The sequence below is a fragment of the Oxyura jamaicensis genome, chromosome 25 (genome assembly GCF_011077185.1).
Source record: "Oxyura jamaicensis isolate SHBP4307 breed ruddy duck chromosome 25, BPBGC_Ojam_1.0, whole genome shotgun sequence".
Taxonomy (NCBI): Eukaryota; Metazoa; Chordata; class Aves; order Anseriformes; family Anatidae; genus Oxyura; species Oxyura jamaicensis.
Genome location: NC_048917.1, coordinates 2,500,467 through 2,523,879, shown reverse-complemented (window position 1 = coordinate 2,523,879; position 23,413 = coordinate 2,500,467). Strand labels below are relative to the sequence as shown.

The following is a 23,413-nucleotide window of genomic DNA, read 5'->3' as shown; positions in this document are numbered from 1 at the left end:
GCCCTGCCGCCGGCCGGTCCCGGTGCACCGCGCCCCGCCCCGCCCCTCTCCTCTCCGCTTGGCGGGGGCTGCGGCCGGCCCGCCGCGGCGGAGCGCCCGCCGGGGTCCCCGGGATGCGCGTCCGTGATTGACGGCTCTTTGTTTCCTCCTCGCCGCCAGCGCCGGCCCCTCCCCGCTCGCGCCACTCCGCCCCGCCGCGCTCCGCTCCGCACCGGCGGCACCGGCAGCATGGGGGCACCGGCGGCCGCGGGGGGCCCGGCGCTCGGCGCGCTCCTGACGCTGCTTCTGCTGGGCGCTGCCGGCGCGGCTCGCCAGGGGCTGCAAGGTAAGGCGGCTCCCGGTGCCGCTCCGTCCCGCCGGGCAGCGGCAGGCGCGGGGACGGCCGGACAGCCCCGACGGGGCGACGCGGACGGGGCGCCCCCGCCGTTCCCGGCCCGCTGCGAGCCGGGGAGGCGGCGGTTCCCTGCCCCGCTGCCCTGAGCCGGGGCTGCCAGCCCCCGCCGGCCGGCCCGGGGCCGCTGACAGCGGCTGTGCTCTCCCTGGGAGGTCTGGCAGCCGGGCTGCAGGCAGCTGCGGCGAGCCGGCGCTTCGCGCTGGGGACAGAGGGACATTCATCCCCGGAGCTCGGGACGGCCGCCAGCATCCCCGAGGGTCGCCGCTGCCCGCAGTCCTGGGGCTAGCTGCGGGCAGGGCCGCCGCTAGCCCCGCCTGGACGCCGGTCCCCGTCCCGGCTCCATGCAGCGGTGCCCGTGGCGGGAGGGCTCCGGTTCGAGGGGCGTTGGGGCCAGCGGGGAGGCTGCCGGGGTCGGGCTGCGCGGCCGCCGGTCGCCCCTGGGTCGCGGCTCCTCGCGGTCTGCCCGGTGCGGCGGCCCGGAGCGAGCGGGCTGCCGTGCCCCGGCTGGACTGGGCTCTCCGTGCTCCCCCGGAGCGCCCCAGGCCTGTGCCGAGGGCTGGCCCGCTCCTCGCCGGGGCTCCGGTTCCCGCAGCGCCTCGGCGGGGCGGCCGCAGTGGCTGTTCCCGGGGCCCAGCCCCGGTGGGGCTCCGCGCTTCCCCCTCCCGGAGCCTCCCCGGGAGCCGCGTCCCCGCTCCGCTCCGTTCCCCGCCTCCGCCGGGCCAGGGGCTCAGCCAGCCTTCCCCGCCCGGCAGCTGGGATGCTCGGGGCGGTGCGGCCGCCCCCGCGAGGAAACCCCGGAGCGAGGGGGGAGCGGGGAAGGCCCCGAGCCGGGGCCCCCGCCCGTTTCCTGGGCTCCGGGCCGCCGGTGGCGGGGACTCCGCGGATCCTTCTCGGCGGGGCGGCCGCTCCCGGTCCCGGTCCTGGAGCGCCACCGCGCGGGGCCGGGGCTGGGCGGAGTCGGCGGGGCCGTGCGGAGCCTCCCCGGGAGTCCTCGGGGCTTCCCCGGGCCCGGCGGGGCCGGTTTGCTGCGGGTCGGGCCGGCGGCGGTGCCCCGAACCGGGCATCCCCCCGCTCCTGCGCGGCCGGGCAGGATGCCACCCCCGTCCTTGGCTCCCCGCAGTCATCGACCTGCTCCTGGTGAGCGAGGCCCGGCAGATGGCCAGCATCACACACAAAATCCGGATGGAGCTCCTGACGGTGAACGACGTTTTCCTCCTCTCCACCTTCCGCCTGCCCCCCAAGCAGGGGGGGACCCTCTTTGGCCTCTACTCCAAAAAGGACAACACGAGGTGGCTGGAGGTGTCCGTGGTGGGGAAGATCAACAAGGGTAGGTGCCTGCTGCGTGGGGACGTCAGGGGCACATGCTGGGAATGTGGGAAGAGAAACAGGGACCAAGCTCGGTGGGGACTGCTCAGGTCTGCTGCAACTGGTCCCCAGGGGCTAGGGAAGAGAGCTTATGGCCTCTTCCCACTCCTCCGCAGTGCTGGTGCGCTACCTGCGGGAAGACAACAAGCTCCACTCGGTCAACCTGCAGCACGCGCACGTGGCGGATGGGCAGAGCCACACGGTGATCGTGCGCCTGAGCGGGCTGCGTGGGGACATGTTGAGCGTGGAGCTCTATGTGGACTGCAAGCAAGTGGACTCCAGCGTGGGGCTGCCCGAGCTGTCCGAGATCCCTCTGGCAGAGGTGGAGTCGATCGAGGTGCGCACAGGACAGAAGGCCTACCAGAGGATGCAGGTGAGTGCTGGGACCCCCGCATGGGGCTGAGTGTCCTTCGCATCCCTTGGACAGGCAGAGCCTCCCGTGGCTGACTGCGTCTCCTCTGGTATGGCAGGGGTTCGTGGAGTCCATGAAGCTGATTCTGGGAGGCTCCATGAGCCGAGTTGGGGCCCTGAGCGAGTGTCCATTCCAGGGAGATGAATCCATTCACAGTGCAGGTAACGGCACGTCCGTGTTCTGCTCCGAGCACAGGGGGCTGGCCGGTTCACCCATGCAGGCTATGTGTCACATGGCACGTTGGGTGGGCACCACAAAGAGCACGGGCTGGTGCATGGGGGGCACAGCATCACATCGTGCAGGGGGAGCTTCTGCCTCTGCCCCATGCCAGACAGTCCTATGCACACGGGTGCTCCTGTGCACGTGGTGGCCAGGAGCAACCATGCAAGGGAAGGTGAGGACCACGGTCTGGAGGGCCATGGAGCCTCAAGAGCCTGCCCAGCAATTTGTTGTGCAGGGATGGCAGGTGGCACCGCAGTCCTCCACGTGGGGAACTTGTTCCTTGGTGGCTCCTCTGTCCCTCGAGCACACCCTGGCAGGGGGCATGCTGGATGTCCAGGCTGTGTGCTGGCCAAAGCAGTGTTCAACAAGATCTTGTCTTCCTTCCTGCAGTGACAAGTGCGCTGGCCTCCATCCTGGGTAAGTCCCTGCTCTGCTGCCCCTTTTTCCATCTGTGGGGATGGTGACCGTGGATGGGGCTCCATGAAGGTGTAAAACCCTTTGGAGCCTGTCCCAGAGTCCCTAGCACCTGCTGGGTACCCCAGAATGGGGCAGATCAGAGCAGCATGGGATGTGTTATACAGGAGGGGTCCTGCGAGGTCTTGGGACCCCAGTGGGGATGAACTAGCACGTGGCTGGGCAGGTCTTTGCTTCTGGCACCTGTCCTTGCAGTGCAAGGACCAGGACCTGGGTGGCTTTGCACCTGACGAGGGAGGAGAAGGAAGGGTCGGGGGTTGCCTTGTGCCCCCTGGTGTGGTGTGGGATGGGCACAGCAGCCCCTAGCCCCTGGCCTCAGGAGGCTGCCTCTGTCCTGGGGCTGGGGCTGACCTTGTCCTCCCTGCTTGTGGCAGGCGAGCAGACCAAGGCACTGGTCACTCAGCTGACCCTCTTCAACCGCATCCTGACAGACCTGCGAGAAGACATTAGGGACCAGGTGAGGCAGGGCAGTGGTACTGGCACTGCCCAGGCTGGGCTTGGCCAAGGGCAGGATGCTGGGCACCGTGAGGGCAGCGTGGAGCTCGAAGATATGTGGCAGGGCTTGGATGTGGGTTCTGCACCCCAGGGGCGTGATTTTCCCCAAGTCACCCCTGTCCCTAATGCCCTGTGCTCTGCTGCCTCGCAGGTGAAGGAGATGTCCCTGATCCGTAACACCATCATGGAGTGCCAGGTCTGCGGTGAGTGTTGCTGTGGCTCGGCTCCCACCCTGGGGAGCGTGCGCTCGTCCCGGCTCACCACCCTGCCCGGCCCTCATCTCCGCAGGCTTCCACGAGCACCGTTCTCGCTGCAACCCCAATCCCTGCTTCAGTGGCGTGGACTGCATGGAGACGTATGAGTACCCCGGGTACCGCTGCGGGCCCTGCCCGCCGGGCCTGGAGGGCAACGGCACACACTGCGCCGACATCGATGAGGTGAGCGGGACTTGTGCCTGTCAATGGGGGAAGTCTGAGCCCCAGAGCTGGCAGACAGCATGGGCAGGTATCACACACAAGATGCTTCCCCTCTCCGTATGTGTCCCTAAGCCACCCGGCAGGGACAGATCCACCGGGGTGCTCTCGCCGGTGCCATACCCGTGGCAAAGCTTTTCTCTGTCCCCGTGCCCACAGTGCGCTCATGCCAACCCCTGCTTCCCCGGCTCGAAGTGCATCAACACGGCACCTGGCTTCCGCTGTGAGCCCTGTCCCCGTGGCTATCGGGGCAACACTGTCTCTGGTGTCGGGGCTGACTATGCAAAGGCCAGCAAGCAGGTGAGTGCAGTGCTGTGGGGCTTGGACATGGGTGCTCTGGTTTGTTGGGCTGCAGGGACGGGCAGGGGGTGCTGAGCCTGCCAAACCCTGCTCTGAAGGAGAGCAGTGCCGAAGGCAGGCCGCAGGCATGGGGTGGGTCTCCTGCAGGAGCTGCAGGGGCAGAAGGTCGATGGTTTCTCCCATCCTGCTTGCAGGTTTGCACAGATATTGATGAATGCAACGATGGGAACAATGGTGGCTGTGATGCCAACTCTATCTGCACCAACACGCTGGTGAGCGGAGCTGCCCTGCTCCCCCGCCCAACATCGGGGGCCTCTTCACTCTCCTGATCCTGCCCTGTGCTCCATTTCTCCCAGGGCTCCTACAAATGTGGACCCTGCAAGTCAGGGTTTGTGGGGAATCAGACGTCTGGCTGCATCCCGCAGCGGTCCTGCAGCACTTCCACCTCCAACCCTTGCGACATCAACGGCTTCTGCATGTTCGAGAGGAACGGTGAAATTTCCTGTGCGGTGAGCGGAAAGGCAGGGATGGGACGATCAAGAAGCAGAGGTTGCCGGAGGAATTGGCATGAGCAGTGATTGCTCCTGCCAGGACTCTTCCCTGTTTCCCAGCCCCTGATTCCTCCTTTCTCCAGTGCAATGTGGGCTGGGCTGGCAATGGCAATGTGTGCGGGCAAGACACAGACCTCGACGGCTACCCCGATGAGCCCCTGCCCTGCATCGACAACAACAAGCACTGCAAGCAGGTGGGCCTCCCCATGGCGAGGGGCACGAGGGGCTTAGGAGCCCACTAGCTTGTAGTGGGGCTGGGCTCCGGAGCTGTCCCCCTCCCTGTCTTTACTGGTGTCTGTGCTTCCAGGACAACTGCCGTTTGACGCCGAATTCGGGGCAGGAGGACGCCGACAATGATGGCATCGGGGACCAGTGTGACGATGACGCTGACGGTGATGGCATCAAGAATGTGGAGGTGTTTGTGCTACGCAGGCAGGATGTGCCTGTGGCTCTAGGGCTCGTGCTGGGCAAGGGGCACAGCTTCTTGCTTTGGCTTGATTCTGGTGCCCCCAGGATGCTGGTCCTGGGGGGCAGCAGGATGGGGCTGGTTGCTCTGGGACGGTCTCACCGGGCACACTGGAGATGTCCCCCTTCCCTGACCCATGCGGGAGCGTGGCTCTGCTCTGCCAGCCACCACAATGGGGGCACCTCTGTCCTTCCCTTCCCTGCAGGACAACTGCCGGCTCTTCCCCAACAAAGACCAGCAGAATTCAGACACTGACTCCTTTGGGGATGCCTGCGACAACTGCCCCAATGTGCCCAATAATGACCAGCGGGACACGGACAGCAATGGCGAGGGGGACGCTTGTGACAATGACATCGATGGGGATGGTGAGTGGCTCATGAGTCTTGACTGTGTGTGGCCAGGGGCTCCTTGTGGAGCGGGGACTGTCACAGCTGTGCTGGAGTGCTGACGGCACCCACACACCTCTGTCCTTGCAGGAATTCCCAATATGCTGGATAACTGCCCCAAAGTGCCCAACCCACTACAGACAGACCGGGACGAGGACAGCGTTGGGGATGCCTGTGACAGTTGCCCTGAAATGAGCAACCCAACGCAGGTATGGCCCAAAGCAGCCAGCACACGTTGAGACAGGGGTGTCCTGGGGTCTGCAGGACCCTGCCCCCCGGCTGGCAGGGTTTGGGGTCCTGTCGCCCCGGGGTGCCCGCTGAACTAGGGCTTTGGTCTCTTCCAGACAGATATGGACAGTGACCTGGTAGGGGATATCTGTGACACCAACGAGGACAGGTGAGGGTCCTTGAGGTGAGGAGTCTTTGGAGTGGGTGAAGGTGCTGGAGCTCAGTGCCAGGTCCCCGGGTTTGTGGTGCTGCCCTGACTGTGTTCTTCGTGCCAGTGATGGGGACGGGCATCAGGACACCAAGGACAACTGCGCTGAGATCCCCAACAGCTCCCAGCTGGACTCAGACAATGATGGGCTGGGAGATGACTGTGACAACGATGATGATAACGACGGCATCCCTGACTACACAGCACCTGGCCCGGATAACTGCCGCCTGATCCCCAACCCCAACCAGAAGGATTCAGATGGTGAGCGCTGGGTGGGCAGGGGGAGGCAGAGCCCTCTGGAGGGACCCATCCCTCCGTGACCCATGTGTGTGTGTGTGCCCAGGGAACGGTGTGGGTGATGCGTGCGAAGAGGACTTTGACAACGACACGGTGATCGACCAGCTGGACGTGTGCCCGGAGAGCGCCGAGGTGACACTGACCGACTTCCGCGCCTACCAGACCGTCATCCTGGACCCCGAGGGGGATGCGCAGATTGATCCCAACTGGGTTGTCCTCAACCAGGTGTGGGTGCTGCCCCCCATGTTCCTGCTGGGGCAGGAGCAGAGAGGGGCCGGGAGGTCCCCGGGGACGCCCCTAACCCAGGTCTCATCCACAGGGCATGGAGATTGTGCAGACCATGAACAGTGATCCAGGCTTGGCTGTTGGTAAGAGCTGCAGACCCCGTGGGACAGCCCCTTTATCCTTGTCCCCTGCTCGCTGGGGGGAAAGGCCCACTTCTGTGCCCCATGGAGAGGGGTAAAAACTGCCCTGGATGGAGGCAGTGTGCGGGGTCCTGTCCCCATGCTGGGGAGGGGGCTCCTTCCTCTCTTTGCCAACCCGCAGGCTACACAGCTTTCAACGGGGTGGACTTTGAGGGCACCTTCCATGTCAACACCGTCACCGACGATGACTACGCTGGCTTCATCTTCAGCTACCAGGACAGTGCCAGCTTCTACGTGGTGATGTGGAAGCAGACGGAGCAGACATACTGGCAGGCCACCCCCTTCCGTGCCGTGGCCGAGCCGGGCCTGCAGCTCAAGGTGGGTGCTGCCACCCTCCTGTCCCGTCCCGTCCCCCCCCGGCCTGGGTCAGGCCCTGCCAGCAGGGTCCCCCTGATGCCCCGCACACCCCCAGGCGGTGAAGTCCTCGACGGGCCCCGGGGAGCACCTGCGCAACGCGCTGTGGCACACGGGCCACACGCCCGAGCACGTCCGCCTGCTGTGGAAGGACCCGCGCAACGTGGGCTGGAGGGACAAGACGTCGTACCGCTGGCAGCTGGTGCACAGGCCCCAGGTGGGCTACATCAGGTGAGCAGGGGTCGGGGGGGAGGGACGCTGGGGCTGGCAGCACCGGGGGGCGAGGGGGGGAGGCAGGAGCCAGGCCAGTCTCAGTGCATCCTTGGGGAGGGGTCCCAGCTTGGTGAGGGGGTGACAGCATGGGGAGGGGGTCCCCACGGTTGTGGGGATGGCGTCCCTCGGGAGGGGGGTCCTGTCCCCTCGGTAGGGACTGACCCAGAGGGGAGGACGCCATCCCGTGGGAGGGGGCCCTGCCCCGGTGGGACCGACGGGGCGGGGGGGCGGCAGCATCCACTGGAAGAGGGGATCAGCCCTGTGGGGAAGATTCCGTCCGCGGGGGGTGGTTCCGGCCCCGTTGGGGCCCCCCCGGTGCTTTTCCCCTTTAAGGAGCCCGTCCGGGCGGCCGCCGCTGGGGGGGATGGCTCCGGGGGCCGGGCCCGTCCGCCCCGTCCGGGCCCCCGCGGCCATTGTCCCGTCGCCATGGCGACCCCGCCGGCCGCCGGGGCCTTTCAAATGCAAAGCGGCCGACAAAGGCAGCGGGGCCGGGCCGGGGGCGGCGCGGGGGCCCCGGCCTCCATCCCGGCGGTGGTTACCTTTTTTTTTTTTGGGGGGGGGGCTCACAGTAGTCCCCCGGTGCGCCTCCAGCCCCGACGGGGGCCCCGTCGCGGAGCCTCGGTTCCCCCCCTCCCTGCGCCCCGCTCCGCTCCGCAGCGTGCCCTCCCCCCCCCCCCCGGGGGGGGGCGCCCGGCGGGGCCGCCCCCCCCCTTGCCCCCCCCCCGCAGGGTCCGGCTGTACGAAGGCCCGCGGCTGGTGGCGGACTCGGGGGTGATCATCGACACCACCATGCGCGGGGGGCGCCTGGGGGTCTTCTGCTTCTCCCAGGAGAACATCATCTGGTCCAACCTGCAGTACCGCTGCAACGGTGAGCACGGGGCTCCCCCCGGGCACCGGGACCCCCCGGGCACTGGGGCGGGGAGCGAGCAGCCTCGCCCCTATTGCCCCGTGGCGGACGGAGAGGGGGGAGCGGGAAGGCCCCCCCCCCCCCCCCCGGGTGGGCCAGGGCCTGTCCTGGTGGTCGGGGGGTTTTGTCCCGCTCTGGGGCTCGGCTGGGCAGCTCGGGGGGGATCCGGCTAACCCGAGAGGGGGCTCTATCCCCCCCCCCGGGGCGGCCCCCCCCGCCCCCGCCCCCCCCCGCCCCCCCCCGCTGTCGCCCCGCAGACACGATCCCCGCAGACTTCGAGCCCTTCCGCCGGTTCCTGCTGGAGGGCCGCGAGTGAGCCGCCCCCGCCCGGCCCGGGGCCCCCCCTCCGCCTGCGGCACCCGGGCTCCATCCGGACTCGGTCCGGGCTCCGCTGCCCCCCGACGCCCCCTCCCCACCCATCCCCGCGGACTTTGCACTGCCGGGAGCAGCGGGGCGGCTCCGGTGGGCGGCGAGGCCGTGTCCCCCCCCCGGCCCTGCCCCGCCCGCCGCTGGGCCATAAAGTTTCCACCGGATTTTCGCTTGCGCGCCCCGTTCCTACGGGGCGGCCCCGGCCCCCCCTTCCCCCCCCACCCCCCCGCCCCGTGCTCCCGGTTCCTTCCCTCGCCGTCCTCCCGTGGGTCGTCGGGGGGGAGCCCGGTGCCCGGCCGGTCCTACCGGCGGAACCCGGGACGGCGGGAGGCCGGGACGAGTGCAATATTGGTAGGCGAGGGCACAACACTGCACCGCATCCCGGCCCTGCCGCCGCCCCGGAGGGACCGGAGCGGAGCCGCCGCCGCCGCCGCCGCCGCGCGGGGCCGCTCCGTGGGAACTGCGCCGTGCGCGCCGAGCCCCGGCGGCAGTGCCCGGTCGCCATGGCGACGGCTGGCCCGGCAACGCAGCGGAATGTGCCCCCCCCCGAGCCCGATCCCCCCCCCCGAGCCCGGCCCGCCCCGCCCCGGAGCGCGCGGGGCCCGCACCGGCACCGGCCCCGCCGCGGCGGCGGAGGTGGGCCCCGCTCTTAAAAGGGCAACGCGGCCGGTACCGGGCAGCCGCCGCCCCGCCGGTACCGGAGCCTGGAGGGGATGGGCCGGTGCCTGCTCCCGGCGCGGTGCTGCCGGTACCGGGCAGAGCGGCGGGGCTGCGGGCACGTGCGCCGAGCGGGACGGGACGGGAGGGAACGGGACGGGACGGGGGAGGCACCGCTCGGTACCGAGCGCCTCCCGTCCAGTCCCGTACGCTCCCAGCCCTCGGCCCGGCGCCGTGCCCGTATCCCCGGGCAGCCCTCGGCACCGGGCCCGAGGGATCGGGCTGCGGCGGGGAACGGAGGCGCGGCGGGCTCCGCTGCCGGTCCCGGTCCCAGTCCCGGCCCCGGTCCCGGTCCCGGTCCCGTTCCGCGCCAGCGGGGCTTGGTGCTGGCGCTGTGTGGGGCCGCGCCCGCCAGGGGGCGCCGCAGCTCTAGCGCCGCCGGGCGGGGCGACGGGGACGCGCGCGGGGCGGGGGCGCGCGTGGGGTTCGTACCCCGCGTCCACGCATGGGAGGTGGGGATACGGCCCCGCGGCTCCCGAGCCCGGTGCTGGGGGGCGCGGGGGCTCAGCTTCGGGTGCCCGGCGCCTTCCTTCCCCCCTCTGTGTTTTTCTGCTAAGAGGAGTTTCGCAGCCCATAAAAAAGCCAAAAACAAAGCCAAACGACGACAACCACAAACCTGTGCCCGTGTGCTGAGCTGGGGCGGGGGGGGCACGGCTCGCAGCCTGGGACCCCTATCCCAAGTGCTGAGGCTGAGCTGGGCACAGAATTGAGGTGTTGGGTAAGGAAAGCGCAGTCCCATCGCGGGCGCTGGGTGCAACTGGGTCCCACCCGCACTGGGCTGGTGCCCGGGCAGCCTTTCCTTTGTGCTGCTGTTCCTGCAGCCGGTGGTCCCTCCTCTCCTGCCCTCCCCCCTTGCCCCAATGCCCCCAGACCCCCACACCCCCATCTCACAGCAGTGCCCCCTGCATGGGGCTGAGGGGGGGGAGTTTGGGGCTGGGCAGGAGCAGGGACCCTGAGCCCTTCACAGGAACTGGGGCTCTTCCCCCCTGGGCAGGGGCAGGGGGGGCAGAAAGGACCCCGCAGCCTGGCTGTGGGGGAAGCACATGGCACCGGGGGAGGACGGGGGCTCTGTGCCTGGCCTGGGTGGCACCTGGTGCCTCTGGGGTGGGGCTCGGGCATCTGGCTTGGCACCAGGCATCGGGGGCCGTGTCCCCCCCCCTTGGGGTTTGCTCCTGGTGTCCCCCGGGAAAAGTCTTCAAGTCTTCTCTGGCGGCAGAGGGGGGCTTGTGCACCCTGGGACCCTTGTGACCAGCCCAGGGACCGGGTGGGAACATTTGGCAATGGGGAGGGACTGGGCTTTAGCGGGGCCCTGGGCCTCACCTGCGTAAGCAGTTTGGGGGGGGGGGGTGCCAGAGTTTATTTGAGTGTAGGGCGAGGCAGTGGCCGGGCCGGTAATGATTAACCCCGGGCTGAATGAGAAGATGAGGCCCCCCCATATACAGGGGGGCTGCGGGGCTCTGGCCCCCACCCCATGCTCCCCACCAGCTCCCAGGGGCCATGGCACAGCCGGGACCCCCCTGCACGAGGACCATCCAACAGCTGCCCCATACCGAGTGCCCCTGCCTGAGGCCATGTCCCATGGCACGGGGGATGCTGTGGCAGTGTCCCCTCCCCGGTCCCCAAGGTGGGAGACGGCAGAGCCACGAGGGGACCCCAGCATGGAAGGCACGGAGCTGCAGAAGGACCCCAGCACAGGACAGAGGGTGCCCCAAGGGTCCCAGTGGTGAGATGGTGCCCTCGTGCCCTGCGTCAAGCAGGGTGCAGGGCCCCCCCCTTCACCACGTGCAGGTCGGGGCCGGTGGCAGGGTGGGGCCTCCCCACCTGCTCCAGGTGCTCTATAAAGCTGCAGCCGCCGCCACACCGCCAGTTCCTGACCGCGCAACGCTGCTGCCTAACGGGAGGAGCAGCTGCCGCTGAGCCCACAGGCACTGCCCCCCCGCCCCCGGACGAGCCCCATGGAGTTCACCGCTCTTCTGCCGCTGCTGCTCGTGGTGCTGGGTGCAGGTGAGGCACTGGGGCTGGTGGCACTGGGGGCTGGTGGCACCTCGAGCTGATGGGAGCTGGGCTGGGACTTGGGTGTGCGGGACGGTATCGGGGTGGGGAGGTGAGGGGGGGATCTCCTGGTCTTTGTGAGCAGGGACCTGGTGGCACCCCCCTGACCCAGCAGTGGGTGCATCACCACCTGGTGCGCTTTGTCCCCGGGGTGCAGTGCCCCAGGGCTGATTGTCCCCAAAAAAACAGGAGCTGGGGACCTTGCTCAGCCCTTAACCATGTCCACATCCCTTTTAGCTCTGACCGAAGGGATCGGCCAGGGCTGAGCATGGGGCGGACAGGCTGTGCTGGGGCTGGATGGAGCAGGCTGCGCCTGGGGCTTGCAGGCTGGTATGCGGGCGTGTGCCTCAGCAAGATGTCCGGACCCTGGGCGCTCCTCCAGGGCTCCTGTGGCACCTGCTGGGAAAGCGCCTGTGAGGAGCTGCCTGCGCTGGCCGCGAGCCAGACGATGCACGTCCCGGGGAGCATGGGTGTGAGCGCCGTGGGGCTTTCTGCCTTCCTAGCCCAACCGTTTGCATTCATCACAAAGATTTTAGTGGCACAATGTGGCAGTGGGTCCTGAGCCTCTGCAGAGCTGGGCACGGGGCAGCCGCCCAGGCACCCCTTGCTCATGTCACGTGCGCCCAGCAAGAGTCTCACCAGGGATGTTCCTGAAGTTCTTGCTGGCCTTGCAGGTGTTGGTCTCGTGGAGGCTGTGGGACTTCTCTGCACCTTTTTGTACCAAGGAGGATCTCATGAAAGGGCCTCGTGTAGAATTTCTTCCCAAATTGATGCTGTAGCCCCAATTCCTGACCCCTTTTGTCCTTTAGGTACGCATGCCTCAAACAACACCACCACGGAGACCACCACCACCGAGACAACCACCACAGAGACCACCACTACCGAGACCACCACTGTGGAGACGACCACCACTGAGACAACCGTGATGACGCCCACTCTGAACAACGTGACCTCCCAGAACACCAGCAGCAATGTGTCCCTTGGCCCTGTCCCATCCCATGTGACAGTGTTCCCAACAGGCAACAGCTCTGCTGGCAATGCCACAGCTGACAGCACCGCGGTGCCCGTCTCCATTATCCCCATGTTCCCCCACTCCAACATCAGCACAAACAGCAGTGGGGTCCCCCCCTCCACAGCCAACACCGCAGCCAACGGCAGCTCCGTGGTTCCCACCTCTCCCGTGGCTGGTGGTACCGTAATCCCCACGTCCAACACCAACGCCACCGTGAACAACAGCGCCGAGGTTGTCCCCACAAAGACAGCTTCTGCCACCTCTCAGGGCAGCACAGTGCACGTCAAGACCCCCACAGCCATGCTTGGGAGCAGCGGGGGTCCCAACCCCAGCAAAGCCACAGCTCTGCCTCCCACCATGGTCCAGCTGCTCCTCCGCATCCCGCTGTCCTTCCGCATTCTGAACAGAAACTTCAGCCAGAGCCTGGTCGATCCCACGTCGAAGGAGTACAGGAGCCTGAGCCATGCTGTCTTGACCATGGTGAGTGCCAGCCCTGCCTGCTGGCTGCCCTGGGCAAGCAAAGACCTCGTGGTCTGTGCCAGGAAGGAGCCACCTTAGGTAGGGGCTCCCTGTAAACGTGCCCTGAGCTCTGTGAGCTGCTCCTGCAGCCCCGTCCCAATGGGGAGAGAACTGGGGGCAGCAGAAGATGGGGCATGCTGAGGTGAAGGGGCGGATGCCAGGGTTGGGAGGCAGTGGGGAGAGAGCTGGGGATGTGGTCATGACCCCCCCCCAATGCTTTTTTTTTTTTTCCAGTTTGAAAGTGTCTTTGGCTGCACAAGCTGCATGGGCAGGCAGACCTACAAGGGATGCAGTGAGCTCCGTTTCAGGTACTGTGGGCAGGGGGCTCGGGCTGGGAAGCCCAGTGCAGTGCAGAGCCCCTGGCAGGGGGGACAGCTGGGTGGGGGGTAGCGGGAGGTGGCGGTCCCAGCTCCAACACCTCCTCTCTCAAGCAGCCAAGGGTCGGTGGCAGTGCAATCCACCCTCGTGTTTGGGCACAGCAACGACTCCATCACAAGTGACTCTGCTGAGAAGAAGCTGAGAAGCCAGCTGGACTCGAATGGGTACATCATGGATCTGCAGCTGGCTGACATCCAAAGTGAGCGGGGGGGGTGGGGGGCTGGGGGGGCTCTTTGAGCAGGGGGAGCCCGGCACGGCCGCTTTGGGTGGTTTCTGCACCCGTCATGGGTTTATCCCTGGTGGGACAAGTGGGACGAGTGCCTGTGTCAGTGTGCTGGGCTGGGCCCCAGGGGAGAAGGGCTCTTTCCCTTCTGCCCCCTTCCCGGGGGCCTGGCGGGGCTGTGCCCGGTGGTACAGACACAGCTCTGCTGCTCTTCAGGCGGTGTGGAAGTGACGGCCCCGGTGGTGCAGCCTCAGGTTCCAGACTGGGCCATTGCTCTGCTGGTCCTGGTCTGCGTCCTGCTGCTGCTGAGCATCCTCATCTGTGCTCTCCTGGTGAGTCCCCATCCTCATCCACAGTGGCCTTCTGCTGTTGAGCCCCTGTCCCCATCCCCGCTGCCTTTGGGCCCCTGACCCCATCCCACTCATGGAGCCCCCCTGCCCTCCCAGACCACCTGCTCTTGCCGCCGGAAGAGCCGAGGGAAGCTGGACCTGTTCAGCACAAAGGACTCCTACCACCCCATGGCTGAGTACCCCCCGTACCAGAGCCACGGGCGCTACGTGTCCCCCAACAGCAAGCACAACCCCTACAGCCAGGTGAGAGCCGAGCGCCAGCATTGTCCTGGCACTGGGGTGGTGCCGGGGCCACTGCTTTTCGGTGCGGCCGCGTCCCTCGACCCTGCCCTTGACGGAGCCAGCAGGACGAAAACAGCTGGTGGGGACGGGGACTTGGTGGCCTTGGTCCCTGGGAGCCTGCCCTGGGCTGCAGCTGGCTGGGAGGTGAGCGTACCTTTCACGCCTGGATGGAGCCGTGGCGCTGGCAGCCCCGGCCGGAGCCAGGAAGCTGCCGGTGACCTTGGGCGGCTGCTCCCCCCCTACCCACTCTTGCGAGTGTGCGGGGGCTCGGCAGAACTGCTGCCTCCCCGCACCCCATCCTCAGGCTCAGCCAGATCCTGGCACCCTGGAGCTGGTGCATGAGGGGGCAAACGGGGGGCTCCAGATCTGGCATCAGCAGCGTTGGGCGCCACGTGCCCACGTGCGGGGCTGCGGGTGCCCTGAGCAATGCGGGTTTCAGGGCTGGCCCTGGCCCCGCTGTTTGCTGCGCCTGGTGCTGCGGGGCGGGGGCCATATCCAGCTGTTTCGTGCTGTGCAAGCAGCTCGCACTGTTCAAATACGAGGGGCCTGGGTAAATATTTACCTTTGCTCTTGCCGGGCAGGCTTAGCCAGCAGGAGGAGAGAAAAGCAGCCCAGGCTGCTTTGGCTGCGTTGATCCTCCACTGGCTCCCGTGGCCGGGGGGCTGGGACGGCCCCAGAGGAGGGCTGGGGGTATCCACATGGGTATTTTTGGTTAAAATTGGGCTGTTCGTGGTGCCCGTGGCACTGGCTGCTGCAGGGCTGACCCCTATGGATCTGCTTGCCAGGGGGCCTCCCACTGCCCCCAGGCCTCGTGGGGACTTTCTGGGAGCTCAGCCCCTGGCCCTTCCCAGCCCAGCTCTGTTGTGACCCCCCTTGTTTCCCCCCCTCCCAGGTGGCAGGCACCATTGCGGGGGGCGGCACCTTCACCTACACCAACCCGTCCGCCTCCTCCGACAACCTCTAAGGGATGTGAGGGGACGAGGGGACGGGATGGCCATGACCCCCCCGCTCCTGGGGCATCAGCACCGGCCCTGGGCACGTCCCCCGGCGCCGCTCAGCCCCTCGCCATGGGCAGCGGGAGCCAGATGGTTCTGGAGCAGCCGGATTCGCGCACATGACAGAACTGGAAGAACAAATATTTGGGGCACGAGTGCCCCGCACACACCCCTTTTTCCTCCCTCATGGCCCCACTCCAAGCCCCCCAGCCTGGCTGCGCACCCCCTGTTCTGTGCTGTGGGCAGGGGGCTGGGCTCGCATCCTGCCTGTGCTCGCCCCCAGGGGTCCAATTGTTCTTTTTGTGGTGTTGTTTTATATAATATATGTATATATATGTTGGGGATGGCGGTGCCAGGCTCTGCGGCTGGGCTCCGCGGGGCTGCGGGGTTGCGGGGTCCTTGGCGGTGGTGTATTTATCGCATTTCACAATAAAAAGATGGGCGCAGTCGGGCTTGGTTCCCTGCACAGCCGGGGGGGGGTTGTGGTGGTTCTGGGCATAGCATCCTATGGGGGGACATCCCCAGCACCCGCGGGGTGGCTCCCATGGGGTCTTTGCTGATGCCTTCAGGAGCAGCGTCTGGTGGAGATTCCCCGGCATCACCATCACCTCAAGTGACGCTCAGCTCAGCGGCTGCTCTCGTTTCTCTTTCTAGGCACTCTCAGGTTTCAGGCTTATGAGGTTATTTCTGTCACTTTTCCTACAGTCACTTGCATGTGGGTGGTGTCCATCCCCCTCCTGGGGTGTGACACAGGCTCCTTCCAGGCCCCTGCTCCTGTTACATCCCTCCCTGCCTGGCCAGCACTGTTCTCTTGGGGTTTGTTTTGTGCAAACACGGGGCTTGGTCAGTGCAACTTGTCACCCTGCAGGAGCAGCGCATGAAGGTGACGGTCAAGCCATAAAGCCGTGGGGAAAGAGCTGTAAAAGATGTATCATGTGCATCACTGTCAAGGCTGCCTGTGGGCTGCAGTCGTGTGAGCCAGGCTGCTCCCACAATTGTCCCCTGCCTGAGCCAGGGCTGCATCTGGGCTCAGGAGCCTGGAAAGCTGTGGTTGAAGCCATCCTGGCACAGCCAGAGCCCCGAAACTGTTTCTGGGGGCCCTGGGAGGAGGAGCTGGGCTGCAGGGTGTGCGGAGGGGTGAGGGTGGGCAGCGGCAAGTCCCGGGGCTGGGGACGCATCCTGCCCCGGGGACACTGCTTGGCTCGGGCTGGGCCAGGGCGCCTGCTCTGGGGGCTGGGAGAGTTTTGGCAACTACCAAAGAGCCAGAAAAACAAGGAAACACAACTTATATAAAGAAATCATTTGTCAGATCGGGCATGGGGCCAGCAGCTTCAACAGGAACCAGCCGTGGGACCGGGACCAGCTGTGACCCAATGGCACGTGGTTTCTGGGCCCCTTGGCCACAGCATGTGGGCCCCGGGCAGGGGGATGTCACCTGGGTGCCTGGGGACTCCAACGGGTGCCAGGGGGTGAGGGCAAGGGGCTGGGGGCTCCAGGGCACGGCTGGGCTGGCTGCGAGGGTGGGTGACGCAAGCCCTGAGGCTGGAGATGGGGCCGAGGGGTGTGGATGCGGGGGGGGGGGGGGGGGGCGGGGGGAGGTTGATGCTTTATATTTTCCATTGTGCCTCGCTGATAGAGCTGCCAACAGCAACCGAAACCAGCAGCTGGGCAGCACAGGGCTGAGGGGCTGTGGTGGGTGGCGGTGGGAGAAGGCAGCAGGCAGGGCAGCACTGGGGGGGGGGTCACATGCACGGCTGCAGCAGGATGGCCCAGGTTGGGGGGGCTGTGCCGGATCCTGCCTCATTTGCTCAGAGGAAGGAACGAAGCTAAAAATAGCCCCGAAGGTGGGCTGCGGCATGGGGCCATGTCCACCCTCCCCACCCCATAGCCAGCTTTGGAGATGGGGCAGCAGAGCCCCAGGGGTGCACCAGCCCTGTGCATGTGCCCCTTCCCCTCACCCCCCTTCCCAGCCCTGGGCAGGGCCTGGAGGAATCGAAACAGAGAGCTGGGCTGGGCCCTACAATGAAACTCCTGTTTGCAGGGTGCCCGTTCCGGCCCCGCTCCTTGCCTGGCCCCACCTGTGCCGCCTCTCCCAGCAGCAGGAGCTGGCCCCAAGGAGGGGGCCCTGCACCACAGGCAGCTCCTCCACCTGCCCTCATGGTCCCAGGGAGGGTCCTGCCCCTGCTGCTCACCCCAAGAGGATGCCAGAGAGCCCAGGAGGCTGTGCCAGTGCTCCCAGGACCCCACCGTTTCCCTCTCACCACACCCCACCAACGCTAAACCCACTACCAGGATTTTTCCCTCATAGGGCCAGCAGGAGATGGCCGCTGCTCCCAGGTGGGACGGGAGTGAAACCCCAGGGAGGCCGAGCAGGGAGAGGGGAGCAGCAGCGGCCACGTGGCCGGGCACAGCGGGTATCGAACACGTCAGCGCTGCCCAGGCCGGCCCAGGGCAGGATTGGCCTCTGCTGGCCGCAGCCCGAAGGACAGCTCTCCCCCACGGCCTCCACCCCACGGTGCCCTGCCCCACGGGGAGCAGCCAGCGGAGCACGGGTGGGTGCTGCTGCTCTGTCCTCAACCCCCCAGGGGGCTGCAGCTGCCCTAGGGCGGCTCTGGAGAAGTCTGGCATTGCAGTTTATTGTAGGAAACCATGAAAAGACAGCAATTGTAACAGGACCCATGAGAAACTACAGCAGCTTGGACGGCTCCCAGCATGGGACCGCAGCCCCAGGGCCCCTGCAGTGGGGGGCAGCCCCCCATGGCTCCTGGCCATGTCGGATCCCAACCCCGCAAGCCCCGGCTCGCAGGGGCTGTTTGGCACTGAGGGGTGTAATGGGGACACTGACCGGGCCCTGGGGGTGGGTGCCATGCTGGGCTGGCCCCACGCAGCAGGGAGGGAGCAGAGAACCCAGCAGTGCCCTGCAGCCCCTCAAGAGGGTGGGCAACACCGAGGTCCCACAGCCCCACTGGACCCAGCAGTGGCTGTGCCTGGCCGCAATGCTGCAGGCGGGTGAGCCGCATCAAAAATGAGCCATTTTTACAAAAAAGTCTTCGTACCTTGTTCCAGCCCAGCCTCCCCCCTCCCTCTCTCCCCCAGCCCATCTGCCTCCCCCACCCCAGCCACTGCCCAGCCGCTCCCCCCACCATCATCCCAACCAGCTCCTGCCTCCCCCCTCCCCGTGCAGCCCTGCGTCCCCCTCGCGTCCCCCTCCCTGCTTCACCTCTAGGGCTGACCCTCTGCCAGGACCTGCTGCCATCCTCTGCCTGCAGCCCCAGGTCTGCGCCACAGAGCTGGGCTGGTGAAAGGGGCAGGTGGATGGGGAAGGAGGGGACGGCGGAGCTGTCCCCGTCCCCCCCAGTCCCACAAAACAAACACCTGGCCTGCTCCAAGCCCTGGGCAGGGCTGGGGTTGCCCCTGCTGAGCTGCGCTCCCTGCATGGTCGCGTCCCCTCCAGGCCCTGAAGCTCGCTTGACAACAAGGGGTCACACCAGATGTGTGTGCAGGGAGCGCGCGCGTGGCTCAGTCCAGCTTGGCGAAGCCCCCGATGGTCACTTTGCGCTCCTGCTTGTTAGCCACCAGCTCCTGGAGATGCAGGGCACCCCCTCCGATGAAGCAGAAGGCGGGGCAGACAGGCCCCGAGCAGTCCACACCACACTCCCAGAGCTCACGGAAGGACACGGCGTCGTAGAAGCTCACCTTGCCCTGCTCGTAGTCCAGGCAGATGCCGATGCGCGGTGGCAAGGGCACGGTGCAGCCGTTGGGGTCACGAGAAGTGAGTGCTGAGCCATGCGAGAGCAAGATCTTGCCCATGCCGATGGTGAGGAAGGCGTAGGGCGGGGGTGCATCCACTGTCGTGTCCTCTGCCCCGCTGTCGTGGCCGCTGTCAGGGTCGTACCTGCGGCAGGGGGACAGGTAAGGCCCGGCGTAGAGGTTCTACAACGGCTGCCTCACCGCCTCCCGCAGACCCACAAAGCCCCCCTGCACCCCCACCCTGCTCACCTGGGGCTCACCACGTCCTGAGGCACCTGGAACCACTCCTGCAGTTTGCTCTCCAGCCCCACGCCCACCTTGACCAGGTAGGAGCTGGGATCCACGCAACAGGCCCAGTAGCTCTTGCCCTGCGTGATGGCCACGTCACCAATGACCAGGTCGATGGAGAGGTGGCAGCTGGTCATCAGCCGCTCCGCCGCGAAGAGCATGGGGATGCCAGGGACGCTGCGCACGGCGCGCTGGTCCTTGCTGATGGCCAGCCGGTCCCGGTTGAAGCCCCAGCGGTTGTCCAGAAAGAAGTTGAGGACTGCGGGGAGGAGGAGAGCGGAGGAGGTGAGATGGGGGTGGTGAAAAGCCCGAGGGACGGGCGGGCTGGGGTGCTCCCCATCAGGGCCCGTGGGCGTCCCCTCACCTGGGGCGGGCGGCGTGTGCAGGTAGATGTCCTCGCTGTACTCCCCGAAACCAGCCTTGTTGCAGCCCTTCACCCGGAGCACGTAGACGCTGTTGGTGTCCAGGTACTCGACAAGGGCGCTGGTGCCGCGCACCTCCTCCCGCCGCTGCCACAGCTTGAGCCCTTTGGCCTTGGTGTCCGTCTTGCGGTACTCCACAGTGTAGTGCCAGGCGGGGGGCGAGTGCTGCGGCAGCCGCCAGCACAGGAAGATCTGGTCGTAGGCGTAGGTGCGCTGCGTGTCGATGACGGGGGCCTCGGGCACTGCGGGGAGAGGCACGGGAAGGGGGCAGGCATCAGGCAGCATCCCCCGCCGCGGGCAGGGAGGCGGCCAGACGCAGGGAGGGGGCATTCCGGACGGACGGACGCACAACCAGCAGGAGTCTAGGGGGATCTGGCTGCAGAGACTGTGTGTAGGCACCAGAGGGGGGAGAGAGTTGGGGAGACAGAGGAGCTGGCTGCTGTGAGGCTCCAGGGACCAGAGAGGCTGAGTGCAAGTCGGGGGAAGGGAGGGAGAGAGAGAGAGAGAAAGAAAGAGAGAGAGAGGATGGAGACAGCAGGAGAGGAGGAGGAGAAAGAGATGGGAATGGCAGAGTGGTGTGAAGATGCCAGCGTAACTGGAGCAGGGAGGCAGGGGTGGAAAGGAGACAGAAATGGGGTGAGGAGGGGATGGAGAGACAGAAATGGGGTAAGGAGGGGGTGCAGAGACAGAAACAGGGAGAGGAGGGGGTGCAGAGACAGAAATGGGGTGAGGTGGGGATGGGGATGGCAGAAGGAGCTGCAGCAGATGGAGGGATGGGGCAGAGAAGGGTGGCGAGTGCGGGCAGAGCCACCACTTGCCACCACCAGCGGGCAGGACAGGGATGGTCGATGGTGGCGGAGTGGGAATGGGGCAGGAGTGGGGATGGAGGGATGGGACAGAGAGAGCAGGGGTGGCTCTGGGGCAGGGGAGTGACTTGCCTCAGTTACTTCGGTGACGATCAGCAGCGGCCGCAGCCTATAAACAAAGAGAGGTAGAAGCAGGTCTGAAAAGTGTTGCCAGCTGGTCCGGCAGGGCCCGGGCAGCACCTGCCCTGGGGGGGAAGCGCCTGCCCTGCACCTGGGGCAGCCTCCACTCCGTACTCACCCTCCTGCTGCCCTTACCTCACACCACAGCCCTGCCTTTCCTGCCCCCTTGCCTGCAGCCCTGGCACAGGGCAGGGCAGGGAGCACTCTGGGGGCTGCTGGGGCCATTCCTGACAGGGAGGGGGGCCGGCAGATCCACGAGCGCCTGCCTGAGCGCATCCCTCTGTGGCCAGAGCCGAGCTCTGGCTCCAAGGGAGGAGACGGGTGGCCACGGAGCCGCTCTGCCTGCAGGGGCTGCGCCTCCACACGGGCCGCAACCAGTGCCAGGGTCCTGCTGCGGTTACCTTTGATGAAGGCCAGGTCTGTGAGCAGCTTCAGCTCCCTGCTGACATCCAGCTGGAAGTGGCTGAAGGAGGCCGTGGCCGCAGGCCGGAAGCTCTGCAGCGAGTCAGTGGCCCTGAGGATCCTGCAGCACAGGAGAGCGGGGACGTCAGGATGGCACACGAGGGCTGCCTTGGGCACCGGCCAGCCCCAGCACCGCAGGGACACCCACATGGGTCCCCGCAGCCCGGTACCTGTTGTGCAGCTGCTTGGCAGCTTGGACAAAGCAGGGGTGATCGGTCTCCTTCAGCACCTCCTGGGCGTAGCCCACCATGCCCGAGTTCTCCAGCATGGCCTGGTGCTCTTGGATCTGGTAGTGCAGGCTGGCCAGCCGCTCCTGCTGGCACTCCTCGATGGCCTGCAGCAGGGATGCCCGCTTCTCCTCCAGCATGGCGCACAGCCCCTGGATCAGCTGGGACACCTCCTCCTTGGCCTGCGAGCCGTTCACCTGCCAAGCACAGCGCTGTCAGCGTGCTGTACGGACCCCTACCCATGCCACAGACAGCACAGGACAAAGAGGAACCAGCCAGGCGGTGCCAATCCCCGCCTAGGGACTGCTCGGGGATCTTGCGCCCTTACCTCTGTGTGCTTCACTGTCTCCTCCAGCTCAGCAATCTGGGTCTGCACCGTGTCCTGGCTGCTCAAGATGTAGGCAAGGCTCTTTGTCAGCTTCTCCTGCAAGGAAGGAGGTTAGCCACCGCTGGCCTCGTGTGCCCCCAACCTGCAAACAGAGCCCTCACCCCATCTGTGCTGTGAGCTGAGCTCGCACCAATGGTTCCTCCCTGCCTCCCTGTGGGCGTCCTGACCCCAACCGGAGTGCGCAGCCCTGCGCCTGCTGCAGCCCTTACCCTGAGAGCCTGGTAGGCGCTGAGCACCGGCGTGATCTTGTGGCTGGTGTGAGTGCGTCGCACGCGGCAGAGCTGGCACACCAGCCGCTGGCAGGTCTTGCAGTAGTGAGTCACCTCCTCCTTGTGCTCTGGGCACATCAGACCCTGCACGGACACAAGGAAGCTCAGCAGAGTTCTAGGACCCCTCAAGGGTCTCTCCCCAGCTCGTCTGCTGTGGCACCTGGGGAACCCCAAGTAGGAAAGGTCCCCGATGGAGGAGGCCGTACCTTTGGGCGGAAAGTGAGCGTGGGTGGCGTGGGCTCATGCTGAGCCTTCTGGGTGCCCCAGGGGTGGTAGAGCTTGAAGCACTCGTTGCAGAAGCTGGACTTGCACTCCGTGCAGCCCTTGGTGGCCTCCAGCTGTGGGGGCTTGCAGAACTGGCACATGATGGCAGCGCTGATGTTGATGGTCTGGCGGTAGCGCTCCACCACGCGCTCCAGGGTCAGGTTGCGGAATAGGCTGCCGAGGCCCCGCTCGCCCAGGTCGATGTCCCGCTGGCAGGCCGGGCAGGGGAAGCTGATGGTCTGGGGGTGCACGGTGCCCCGCTTCCGCCCTGGGTAGGTGCCGAACCCTGCAGGAGGCCGGGGAGGCGTTACACGCAGCCGAGCACCCTGCGGCTCCTTGGGGCCAGTGAAGCCCCTCTGCCCCTCACCAGTGCCGTCCCTGTCCCCCCCACCTGACTTCAGGAGCCGGTCCAGGCGGTCGGGTTTGGGGACCCCCCTGCGGCCCAGGCGCGGGCTGCGGGTGGCTGGGGTGGCGGCGGGCGAGGAGGGCTCGGAGGTGGGGTCGCAGCAGAGGTAGCCGTGCTGCAGCAGCACCTCGCTGGCGCAGACATGGCAGACGTTGTGCATGCAGGGCAGGGCCAGAGGCTGCTTGTACATCTCCTTGCACACCGGGCACACCAGCTCCCGCTCCATGTTCTTCATGCTGGTCTGAGGAGAGAGGGGGAGAGCGTCACCGGGCGCAGATGGGATGGGGACCGGGACGGGATGGAGACTGGGACCTGGATTAGGACTGGGAACGGGGCCAGGATAGGGACCAGCACTGAGACCAGGATCAGGGCCAGGATCAGAACCAGGATAAGGACTGGCACCGAGACCAGGATCAAGGCCAGGATAGGAACTGGCATCGAGGTCAGGATCAGGGACCAAGATCAGGGACCGGGATCAGGTTAGGGACCGGCATCAAGACCAGGATCAGGACCTGGATCAGGACCTGGATCAGGGACCAGCACTGAGACCGGGACCCTGGCCAGGATCAGAATCAGGACAGGGACCGGCATCAAGGCCAGGACCAGAGCAAGGATAGGGACCAGGACCAGGTAGGGACCAGCATCAGGGCCAGGACAGGGACCAGGACCTGAATGCAGGCCGAGGCCAGCACCGGGATCAGGTCCCGAGCAGGACCAGCTCCAGCCCCAGGACCCCCCCCACGGCGCAGGGGCAGCACCGGGCACTCCCCGCTCCGGTCCCCGCGGGGGCGCTGGGCTCTCGGCGACCTGGAGGCCTCGGGGGG

At 66.8% G+C, this 23,413-nt stretch overlaps 3 protein-coding genes across 3 annotated transcripts; 2 read left to right on the top strand and 1 right to left on the bottom strand.

The window, feature by feature from the left end:
- Window positions 1-17: 17 nt before the first annotated feature.
- On the top strand, window positions 18-9,183 carry THBS3 (thrombospondin 3). Its single transcript, XM_035346703.1, has 23 exons — window positions 18-325; window positions 1,515-1,721; window positions 1,876-2,132; window positions 2,230-2,332; window positions 2,784-2,810; window positions 3,242-3,324; window positions 3,514-3,565; window positions 3,651-3,799; window positions 3,995-4,135; window positions 4,330-4,407; window positions 4,492-4,644; window positions 4,770-4,880; window positions 4,994-5,101; window positions 5,358-5,517; window positions 5,629-5,747; window positions 5,883-5,935; window positions 6,042-6,235; window positions 6,318-6,496; window positions 6,591-6,639; window positions 6,818-7,014; window positions 7,109-7,281; window positions 8,052-8,191; window positions 8,488-9,183. Exons 1-23 carry the CDS (start codon window positions 229-231, stop codon window positions 8,544-8,546), a joined length of 2,889 nt encoding a protein of 962 aa, XP_035202594.1. The 5' UTR covers window positions 18-228; the 3' UTR covers window positions 8,547-9,183.
- A 1,976-nt stretch (window positions 9,184-11,159) lies between these two features.
- Window positions 11,160-15,584, top strand: MUC1 (mucin 1, cell surface associated). Its single transcript, XM_035346763.1, has 7 exons — window positions 11,160-11,320; window positions 12,178-12,860; window positions 13,134-13,207; window positions 13,334-13,476; window positions 13,717-13,832; window positions 13,947-14,093; window positions 15,025-15,584. Exons 1-7 carry the CDS (start codon window positions 11,272-11,274, stop codon window positions 15,094-15,096), a joined length of 1,284 nt encoding a protein of 427 aa, XP_035202654.1. The 5' UTR covers window positions 11,160-11,271; the 3' UTR covers window positions 15,097-15,584.
- Window positions 15,585-17,747: 2,163 nt separating this feature from the next.
- Window positions 17,748-22,905, bottom strand: TRIM46 (tripartite motif containing 46). The gene is made up of 9 exons (XM_035346718.1): window positions 22,575-22,905; window positions 22,126-22,469; window positions 21,860-22,003; window positions 21,591-21,686; window positions 21,206-21,459; window positions 20,975-21,096; window positions 19,530-19,829; window positions 19,127-19,424; window positions 17,748-19,022 (listed from the first exon to the last, which is right to left on the bottom strand). The coding sequence occupies exons 1-9, from the start codon at window positions 22,822-22,824 to the stop codon at window positions 18,647-18,649; spliced, it is 2,184 nt and encodes a 727-aa protein (XP_035202609.1). The 5' UTR covers window positions 22,825-22,905; the 3' UTR covers window positions 17,748-18,646.
- Window positions 22,906-23,413: the final 508 nt, after the last annotated feature.